Genomic DNA, 11,557 nt, shown 5'->3' on the forward strand with positions numbered 1-11,557 from the left:
TTTGATGAACATAATTAAATGCTGATGAGATCGATGGTTGCACTATTTATATTATTTAGAGATTATATATTTAAATAGGTTTTTATTAAATTAAGATATTTAAATTTTATAAAAGTAATATATATAAATTTTTTTATTACATTGTTGAGAATTTATCTATCTAATTAAAAATAACGGTTCTGACTAAAATAGAAAAATTATACATCTTATTTTTATAAAATTAAAAAATTTTAATATAATAATTTTTTTTTAAAAATAAAAATGTCTGATGCAAAATTTTTCGAAGAACTATTTAAATATAGGCTCTTATCAACATTTACCTCCAAAATCATGTCGATACTATCATTAAAAAAATTAAATAGATTCTGAGACCAAAACTCGAAATAAGAAGAAATTACAGATTCACTTGAAAAATCAACTTTGCAATGCAAAAATAGTATTAGTAAAGCTAGGAGAATATCATATTTTCCTTATTCATAGTTTCATACCTTTATTTATATTTCTTTAACAAGGAAACCTAACTTAATTAAGAATCCTGATAAATAAACACACAGTGCAAATACAAATCAAATGGGAGAAAGCTTTGATGAACATTAAACTTTCTTGAACTTAACTTTGAAGGGATCATCACTTAGAGCCAAATGCATCCTCTTATTCTTATCCTCAAAGATGCCAATATCTTTGCACAAATGCTTACAAGATTTGCACACGCTAGGGCAATACACCAACTTATAAGCATCCTCGTACTTCTCAATCTTAAACCAACTTTTTATGGTTTGGGAACTTGGATTTCCAAAATCACCCCCAGTGCTCACAAATGTTTGTCCATTAGAAGCATCATAGTCACCAAGCTTCCACACGGTGGAGTATTGGGGGCAATTATTTTGGTCCGCGGCGGAGAACATGATGTTGAGATCTGTAGAGACTCGAATAACACCCATTTTAGGGTTAATAGGTGAGAATTGAAGTGGAAGACCGTCATTTGCTTTCTCAATCATAACATCAAGAGGACATGTTTCGTCGAAGGTGTCCAGGACAAGCCCTCCGCCATTAAAGCAGCTAACAATGCCGCATATGATGAAGGGCTTGGCCGGAATGATGTAGTAATTGGTGTCGGTTCTTAGCTTCTTGCCTGAAGTGTCAAGAACTTCTTCAGGTGAAGCATTTGATGCTCCAAGAAGTAATTGTGAGCCCAAAGAAAAGAGAAGGAATAAGGCTAGAAGTGTAAATTTCATTTTTTTTTTTTTATATTGATGGATGTAGAGACAATGGGGGATTGAGGACAACAATTTATAACATCTAGTTTAATTTACTTTAATGCGTTCCACGCACCATTCTTATCTTTATGGTTTCATATATAAAAATATAAAATTTAATTATTTTTAACATATATTTTATATTTTAATATATATTATATTAATAACTAATTTTAGTAGTTAATTTTAGTCTACAATAATATATCTAACAATGGTTGATAAAATATGTATTTGATTTATTTGGTCAAAGATAAGCACAATACTAATGGCCAACAAAGAGTGTTGTAATTGAAAATCCATGAACTGGCCTTATATTTGACCAAGAAAGAAATAAACAAATTACAACAACTTGCCTTTTGAAATCCCGTGAACAGTGATCTAGTATGGTAGTATATGTTTATCTTTCTTGGTGATTTAAATAAGAATTCTGCAAACAAAAGTTATCACGGTCTCAATTTCTTTTATATTAGCTAAATTTTTTAGTAAATAATAATTTGTACTCAATTGTACATACACTAACTTTTGATAACTAAGTCGTCAATGGTATGGACTATGGTGTATATCCATCCAATCCATTATCTTATTACAACACTTTTAAATTGAGAAAAGTTGAAGGGCTAATAAATTCTATTGACTTTTTTAGTATTTTTAGTTTGGGTAAAATATTAAATTAGTCTTTTATATTTGAGTGTAATTTTATTTTAATTTTTAAGGTTTAAAGTGTCATATTTGAATCAAAAAAAGTTTCATTTAATTTTAATGTAATCTCACTATGAGGTTAAAGTTAAATAATTAACGGAATGTCATATATGACAGCAGTTAGGAGTGGAAAGTGAAAATAGGTCCGGCCAGGCCAGATTTTACTTTTAACAGGCTTGGCCTGTTATGTAGTCAATTGGCCTGAACCTAGCCTATAGTCTATTATAGACTTTTTTAAAAGTATTAAACCTAACCTATTATTCAGACTGGCTTGGCCTGAAGCCTGTTAAAAGGTCTGATAATTTTTTTTACAAAAGTAAAAATATTATTTAAAAAAATTATTTTTTAATAAATATATTTATATGTAATATGTCATATTTAATATTAATAAAAAAATTAAATTTTAAAGTATTTAAAATATACAAAACTATTTATAATTAAATATAATAAATTTAAAATATCTCATAATTTTGTTAATAATAAAAAAATTATTTATATATATAATTATATATTAACAGACTCAAGTAGGCCTGACAGGCCAATAAGGCTAATTAGTAAGTTTTGCCTGACCTATTAACAAAATAAGGCTTTTATAAGAGCTTGAGTCTGTGCCTATTTTATAACAGGTCTGGTCAGGCTAGGCCGAACACAGGCCAGGCTAAAGGCCGCCTGACCTTTTTCCACCCCTATCAGCAGTACAAGAATAAGATCGATAATCTGGAAAACAAGTACAAATTTCAGAGGCACAAAATCAACTGTAGATGCATCAATATATTTATTTATTCTTTTTCTTACAATTTAAATGAAATATTTGTAATAGAACTAAAGAGAATGATAAATAAATGTATTGATGCATTCACGATTAATTTTGTGCCTCTGGAGCTTGTACTTGTTCTCCAGATTATCGACCGTGTTATTGTATTGTTGTCATGTAGGACATTCTGTTAATTATTTAACTTTGACCTCACGGCGGAACTACATTGAAGCTAAATGAAACTTTTTTGTATTTAAATATGACACTTTAAACTTTAAGGACCAAAATAGGATTCACTACAACAATTCCAGCATTTTGCAGCGGTTCTGGAGCCAATTTTGCGGCGGTTAAACCAGACGCTGGAAGATGGGCCGCGGGTAAACAGTTAGCGGCGATTTTAGCTAACCACTGGAATAACCGCCGCGTAATAAAAATGGTGCTAATGGGAAAGTACACATCATTAGAAAGAAATGAAGTTGCTTGCGTGCAGTCCATAATTCAGGTAAGACGTTTTGAGGAGTACAATGTTAACGGTACAAGTTTAGAACTATCACAAAGGAAGACGGGCTGAAAACCCAAAATAGTGGAGTATATGTATCATCTAATACAAGAAGTTATGCAAGCATGAGTCATAATAGAGTCGCTGTTGGCAGTGTTTCGTATTACGAAAAAATTGTAGACATAATTGAGTTAAATTATAGCTATCATTTCACAGTAGTATTGTTCAAATATATTTGGGATGATACCACTACCAGTAGAGGCATCAAACAACACCATTTGGGACTTACCAGCGTTAATTTCTCTCGTCCGATTTACACTGGTGATCGAGAAGAAGATGAACCGTACATATTAGCCTCAAAAGCTCAGTTTGTATACTATGTGGATGATGAAGTAGCTAAGGGATGGAGTGTTGTGGTTCATGTGAAACCACAAGATTTGTATGGCATGAGAGAAGAGAATGAAGAAGCTAAAGTTGGTTTTTCTCCACAGCTAGGGTTGAACATGTCAGAGGAAGGTGACATTGGAGATTTACAGTTGATAAGGGAGGATGATATAGAAGACTCCAGAGAAAATGCTTCAAAGAATATCGATGATGTTGCGTAATGCTTATATGAAGAATTTTAACGTAATTTAAAAATAATCTTTGTGTCATGAACTAAGTTAAACAAACTCAACGTTGTACGTTGTTTTCTTTAGTTACAAAAAATTTTGTGTATTTTTTATTTGCAGTTAAGTATTTATTGTATTGTGAATTTTTATGAAAAAAAAGCATATTTTTCATTTATTTGAACGCTTTTTTTTGTGAAAAGTTAGTTTACGTTAAATCTTTAATGCTGCGTCAGTTATTATTTTTCTTAGTGTTGCAATTTTTATAATCTTGATATCTATTATTCAATATCAATTCTAGTGGTGTTACGTTTTTTAAACATTAGTAAACATAACATGACGGTGGAACAGAACAAATAAAAAGTTGAAGACTTTTTGTCATCCTCTGCAAGCACAATATACGCTACAAAATTTCTGTCTAAGAAATTTGCCCAAACTACCAACAAGGGAGATGGTAATTGTCAAAAATTTTTGTTTAATTTTAAAATTGTCTTAGTGTATTGTTGTCCGTTTTTTTCTAAGTTAGTATCTAATTAATGATTTGGGAGTTCTCAGTTTCTTCTAGGTATACTTATTTTGTTGTATGCATGTTGATATTTTCAGTATTACCTGAATATTCTGGAGAAATAGTCTCTGACAGTCTAGATGGGGAAGAGTGTGATTCAGAACACAATTTAGATGATATCTCCTTTGTTCGAATTGACAGATCCATATAGTTTGATCTCAATAAGGTTTCGGAAGAAGACAATGAAACTTTAGAAGACCAACAAATAGAAGATGATGTACATGTTAAGAAAATGTGCTTTGATCCGAACAAAAAGTCATGATATGGTGATAAAATATCAGATCCTATAAAACGTGAAGCCCATAGATTCTTGACAGAGTATTTTTCGCTAGGTCAATACGATGTTGAAGAGAAATTTTAATCTTTTATTATAAGAGTTACATTAATTCCTTAATTTAATGATTTGGGTCGCAGTTTTATATGTTTATCTACTTTTAGAGTTTCTTGATTTAGGTTTAGTAAGGCATAACTTCAAAGAAGAGTAACTTGATTTATGCTCGTTATAACTTTATTTTAACTTTATAAATTCAGAGTATGACTTTATTTTCTTCTTTTACAATTATGTTTGAATGCAAATTTAAATGCCAATAAAATAAACAAAGAAATCTTATTGATAAATTTGTTCACATGAGTTAACATATATAACTTATTTAACTTGTGAATTGTTTTACGTAAGACGAATCTAGAAAAAGTGTTACAAGTTTAAGTAACAATGATTTAAACATGAGTATCTTAAAATAGTAGTGTTTACTTAACTAGATTATATACCCAGATGGTTATTATTAAAGAAAACATTGTAATATGTGGTAATACGCATTTTGCGATGGTTGAAAGCAAACTGCCGCAAAATGTTAAATGATAACTCACCCGACGGTACATTTAGCGGTAGTTCTACGAAAACTGCCGGTAAATGCAAAGCTGATTGCAGCCCCAATCCCTAACCGCCGCTATCTGCCGGAATTGTTATATGATTACGCCCAAACGTAAATGACCAATTTAGTACTTTACCTTTTTAGTTTAACAATTTAATAATATATTTTTAAACATTATCGATTAATTATCACATTTCTTGTTTAAATTATTAGTTTTTGATAGAATTATCGTATTATATAGGTTAAATTATACAGTTAGTCCCCACACTTTCAGTGAAATTACAAATTGGTCCTTATAGTTTAAAAGTTTGTAATTGAGTCCTTGAAGAAAATTAAAATCTGTAATTAGGTCCTCAATAATGTTTACTGTAAAAAAAATACACATTTACCATAATGTCCACTTCTTCTTTTTCCTTTTCTTTCATTATCCTTTCTCTTCCCCTCTTCCCCTCTCTTCTTCACTAGCAGCCATGGCCATGGCATCAACCACCATAGCAGCTGCCACCATGTTACTATCAGGTTTTATGTCAAGCGCAAATGAAATCATGAACCCAAACCTCCTAATAATAAGAGCTATTTTTTCATCGGAGAGAATGACTTCATTAACTCCAATATTAAGTTGTGTTCTGCAAAGCAAATTAGCATTTTTAGCAGACTCCATAACTACAACTATACCGACACAGCAGCAAAAAATTTTCCCATAACGACCACAAAAGTATAAAACCATGAATAAAAATGCCCAACACTAATGGCAATAAACTTCACTCCAAATAAGAAACATCCATATAACAACAGATAAGTATAATCCATAACATTCTCCCTCAGTGATTGAGTATAGTAACTATAAGAATAACAATCATATCAACCAAGAAAAAAAGAGAACTATTTATCCACATTAATCCTAACCAAGACAATCAATAGTCATATTAATCCTTTTTAGCTATTAATGTATCTGAAACTCCTCTTCCTCCAACAAACTGAAATCACTAACGACGATGTTTTTGCTGTTGCTGATACTGGTGGTGGTGGTGCTGCTAGGGTTTGGAATTGGATCCACGACGATTGGAGTGGGAGAGGGGAGAGCGGAAGATGAAGCGGAAGAAGTAGAGAGAGCGATAATCGGCGATGGTGGCAGCACGTGGTGAATGGCAGTGGTGGGGCCACCAATGTGAAGCTTTCGAAAGAGGTGCTTCATTTTGGGCATGGGTGTGGATCGAGATCAGGATGAGGATCATGAACCACGTAGGTGCGGAATACGGTAGACAATTAATTTAATTAGATTGATTGATTTGGGTTTGTGTACAAGTTTTCAAGTTTGAAGAAAAAGAACAGAAATCACCACCACTTAAATTAACCGCTCACAGTTTCTCTCTCACACACAAACCCCATTCATTCATTCATTCCATCCAATGCCTACTCTTCTTCTCATATATATGAGGAGCAACGTGTTCCTTCAATTCATGAGGTTCTTTCCTCTTTTTTCTTTGTTTTGGAAACTGGAGAAGTGATAGTGAGCCGGCTGGAGAAGGAGTGGGGTGGGGTGGGAGTGGGTTAGGAATTTTTTTGTCATTTTTAAATAGTTAAATTATAGTGTTGGTCCTTATATTTTTATTAAAATTGTAAATTAGTCCTTACTACTAAACACGTACAACTCACATGTTTAAAATAGTGAATATGCTGAGAAATATTCTGTTAAATTAAATGGTGTTTGAACGGTAGGGACCTAATTATAAATTTTAATTTTTTTCAAAGATCCAATTACAAACTTTTAAACTATAGAGACCAATTTACAATTTCACTGAAAATGTAGGGACTAACTGTGTAATTTAACCTATTATATATATACCACTTAATATATTTACATATGTACTTACTATATAGTATGATGGATATAAAAGAAAAAAAATAAAGTTGTCCTTTCTTAGTGATTTCAAGTAGCTAGTAATAATAATAAGCCTAACCTTAGGTTTAGCTAGGATGAGAAGGAAATGTTTTGATGGCAACAAGTATAACTTAAAGAACTAGTCATGTTTTTATTATAATTGCTAAGAAGATCCAAATATAATTAGTGGTGAAGAGATCAACACCAAAACCAGTAATCTTCATCGTGAGATACATTACATATAAGTTTGAATTGGCTTTTAGATTTTGAACTAACATGTCAGCTTCGTATCCCATTTATTTGCCGAATTCTTTAAGTTGGTAAAAGAACCTTGGAATAAAAATTTGTATTGACTTCAATTGTTGACTTTGCTGAGAGTTAGTAATGTTAGGATATTATTGCTACCTACATGTCCTTTATGCATGTGCATGCGTTAATAAAGAAAATAAATAGCCTCTTACTTGTGTGAAGTGTAATAAGTTTCTTATTTTCTAAGTACTCTCTTGTTTTCAGGTAGTCCATTTGGACCATAGTTTTTATTTTTAGGTATGCCACCTCAACACGGTTACATCTGTATATGTTTGCATTTCAAACTTGAAATTAATAGCTTCATTATGAAACCAATGTGTGTTTGATTTCAACTACATACATGGATGTGCAAGACTACATTTATTGCCTCTATGAAAAATTCTTTTAGAAAAGCTTAGAACAAAATATTTGTTCGTTTTATTTGATCTTTTATTCTTTGACATAAGATTAGGATTTTTTTTACCTATATATAAATTATTTAGGAAATAAAATTTTTAGATTGTTTTAAAATAATTTTTGTTAAAAATTTATCTTTTTTTATTTATGTAAATCGTTAGAAAGTACAAAATATTAAAATTTGTATATAAAACTCATTTATTACCTGTCACAAACTCACCATTTGGTAGTTTAAATTTTATATTGTTTACTATATTAAATCCTTACAAGATAATAGGTTTTGGACTTTTAGCCCTTTCTACTAAAAGTTAGCATCGAATTACCATGAAAAGTAGATAGGTTAATTTAAAAGATTTCACGGTTCTACAACTTTACACCATTAAACTTTTTAATAATAAAATATATTTTTTTAAAATTTTTAATAATTATTAAATAATTTTTATTTAATTTTAATTACAATTTAATTTTTTATATATTATTTAATTATAAAATAAAATTTACTTTCTATTTTATAAATTATTATTTTATTATTTATCTATCATATTTATTAACAATTAAAAACAAAAATAACAGTGAAATAGATCTTCTATTAATCGTGACCTCCATGAATATTTTGGTAATGCAAGTCAATGAATTTTTTATTCTTTGATCCGTTAAAAATTAGAAAAACCGTATTTATTGGTAATTCAACCGATTGAAAATACAATCAATAGAGTGAATTTCATACCACAATATAAATTTTTCTAAAATTCAAACGTTTTAGAAGTGTAACACAATATAATTTTTTTTTAAATTCAATCAACTGAATTACGCTATACAGTGTGAAAATGCTTCAAGTAGTTCTAGTTGTTGTTTTTTATTTTATTTTTCAATTTTTTTATTAAGAATTTTTATAAATGAATCTTTTGATACTTTGAATTAAGTGTTTTTCAGTTCTTTAACTTAATGAAGCGGATCTATGCAATTACTATTCAAACACACTACCGTAATTATTTTTCTAATAAAAACTCTGAATTTAAGAAGGAACAGAACATTACTAAAACTCATAGTAGATTGTCATGATCAATAAAATAATAGATGGATAGATGTGAATTCATTTTCATTCGTACGATAAGATAAGCTAATAAATAATAACTAGTTCTATAGATAAATTTTTATTTTTATTTTTATTTGATCTCACATATGTTTTGTTGTTTTATAGTTTAACGAAGTCATTAGTACTATTTGGTGAAAGTCCACTATGTGGATGTACTCCCAATCTCAGCTACTGTCAATTTTAGTCACAGTCAAAGCAGCAAAATATGTGAATGAAAAATCTAAAGAAAAAAATTTTGTAATTGTGAAACCATATCAATCTAACTACTGGCCACTGGTCATAGCTATAGATGGCAGAAATTAATGCAGCAAAAGGATTGAATATAAGGTGAATACTGAATACGGTATAACATTCGGATAAATGTGAGTTAAAATGAGAAAAAAAATTGGTTACACAGAAGGGATAAAAAATTTGGTCATATAAAAGGGACATTTTGGTTGATTATAGTCTTTAACAATCTTAAAATGATAAATATTAAGAGATATATGAACTAGATTTTTGAAAAAGATTTTGGCTACTTAATCAAAAAAATTTGCAATTATTTCTTATGAATTATTTTAGATTTTATCAATGAATTTCTCCTCATTTTATTTGTGTAAAAATCATTTTCTTTTCTATTTAGTCTAGACCAAAACGATTATTTTCTTTTACTAGATGATGGTAAATTCATAATGGCTTATTAATATATAGCACAGTATAAAATTCAATTGATTGTATAACACTTTCAATCGATTGAATTTTGAAAAAACTAACTCATATCGTCGTGCGAAATTCAAATCTATTGATAAGAAAAAAAACTCATTGTATAGCGCAATTCAATTGATTGGGTAACACTTCCAATTGAATTTTAAAAAAAATTTATATTCGCTTGCAAAATTCAATCGATTGATAAGAAAAAACTCATATTGTATAACTCAATTCAATCAATTGTGTAACGGATTAAGGGATAAAAAATTCATTAATTTGTATTGCCAAAATATGTATAGAAGTCATTATTAATAGAAGATTTATTTCGTTGTTATTTTTGTTTCTAATTGTTAATGAATATGATAAATGAATAATGAAATAATAATTTATAAAATAGTGGGAGATTTTATAATTAAATAATATATAAAAAATTAATTTGTAATTAAAATTAAATAAAGACTATTTGACAATTATTAAAAAATTTTAAAAATATATTTTAAACTCTCTGTGATTTAGTAAGAAGAGAAGAGAGAAAGAACGACATCATTGTGACATTATATAGTGTTTGATTAGTAAATGTGTCTATCTAATATATAGATACGGTGACACAGGTTTATGGATTTATTATGGAGACAATTTTTTAAAAGATACTATACTACACAGTTACACATAATAGACTTATATTTTGTGTCTCCTTAAAATATTTTGCAGATCTAATCCCTTTCTTTTTCTATGAGAAAGAAGACATCACTAATTCACCACTATCATTCATTGGAGAAGACACAGTCGTTTTCATAACTTTTTTTTTATATAGTGCCAATCTTAAAAAGAGAGTGACAAACTAAAGTGAAAACAGTAAATATGATCTTATTGTGATATGGTATTGATAATAAAAAGCGAAAAATAATATTGACATTTTAGTATAATTGTGGTTTGTGTATGTATTGTGTTGTGTATTATTTACCAAATAAACCAAAAAATTGTGTATTATTATATCTATATTTATTTATATATTTATATCTCTATCTTATTTTTTTTTTTCACCTATTAACCAAACAAAGTCTTATGTATCCAGCTAGAGTGATTTTGATCCGCATAGGAGAACTTGATGTTGAGATCAGTGTTGATAAAAATAGAGCTTTGTTAAGGTTATGAAATTAAACACCAAAACTTCAAGAAAGCATCAAGCACAATGCTTAAGAGGGAAATAAAACCAAGCCCTCCACCACTACTACATCTTGTTAAGGGCACACAGGGACAATAAAGTAATAATTGAGATATAGCAGCATTGGAAAAAATTGTCGCTAAAAAAGCGGTCACGATTAAATCATCTCTATTTGCTGGATTTTTTCTCTAGACAGCGAACAAGAAGTGAAAATGGGTTAAGTCCAATTGAACTAAATTTTAGTTTAGATGAATTTAAACTATGCTACGAATATAATGGTCGAAGTCTAGGCCTGTTAGTCTTTATAGATATTTTTTTGATGTTCAAACTCGATTTTTTGAAAAATTTTGTTTTGTGAATTATATCTCATTATTTTGTGAATTATAACTCAAAAAAATCTAAATTGACACTAAATGTATTTTAAAATTTATAATTCATATATTTAAATCATAAATTATTTATATATCAATCATTAATCATCACATATTATAATTATACTTACAATTTATAAATATAAAATTTTTATTTCAACAAAAAGGAAAAAAAAGCTACCATCTTTATTAGTTTTGACTATTGATTTTTGTTTTGTTTTGTCTTGGATTTATTACGAGTGGATAGTTGAAAAATCAAACTATGAATAATTTACTTTTGAGTTTATTTTTGATGTACTATGAAATATTTTACACAGTTCTACAATCACAACTGTTTATTGGGATGACCATTCATGTAATCAATATAAAAGATAGTTATTTTTGTTAATATAGCGTTA

At 29.0% G+C, this 11,557-nt stretch overlaps 1 protein-coding gene across 1 annotated transcript; it reads right to left on the reverse strand.

Moving 5' to 3' along the window:
* Nucleotides 1-425: 425 nt before the first annotated feature.
* LOC130982716 (miraculin-like) lies at nucleotides 426-1,241 on the reverse strand. The gene has a single exon (XM_057906786.1). It carries the CDS (start codon nucleotides 1,233-1,235, stop codon nucleotides 594-596), a length of 642 nt encoding a protein of 213 aa, XP_057762769.1. The 5' UTR covers nucleotides 1,236-1,241; the 3' UTR covers nucleotides 426-593.
* Between the last annotated feature and the right edge of the window lie 10,316 nt (nucleotides 1,242-11,557).

Source organism: Arachis stenosperma, chromosome 5, assembly GCF_014773155.1.
Source record: "Arachis stenosperma cultivar V10309 chromosome 5, arast.V10309.gnm1.PFL2, whole genome shotgun sequence".
NCBI classification, from domain to species: Eukaryota; Viridiplantae; Streptophyta; class Magnoliopsida; order Fabales; family Fabaceae; genus Arachis; species Arachis stenosperma.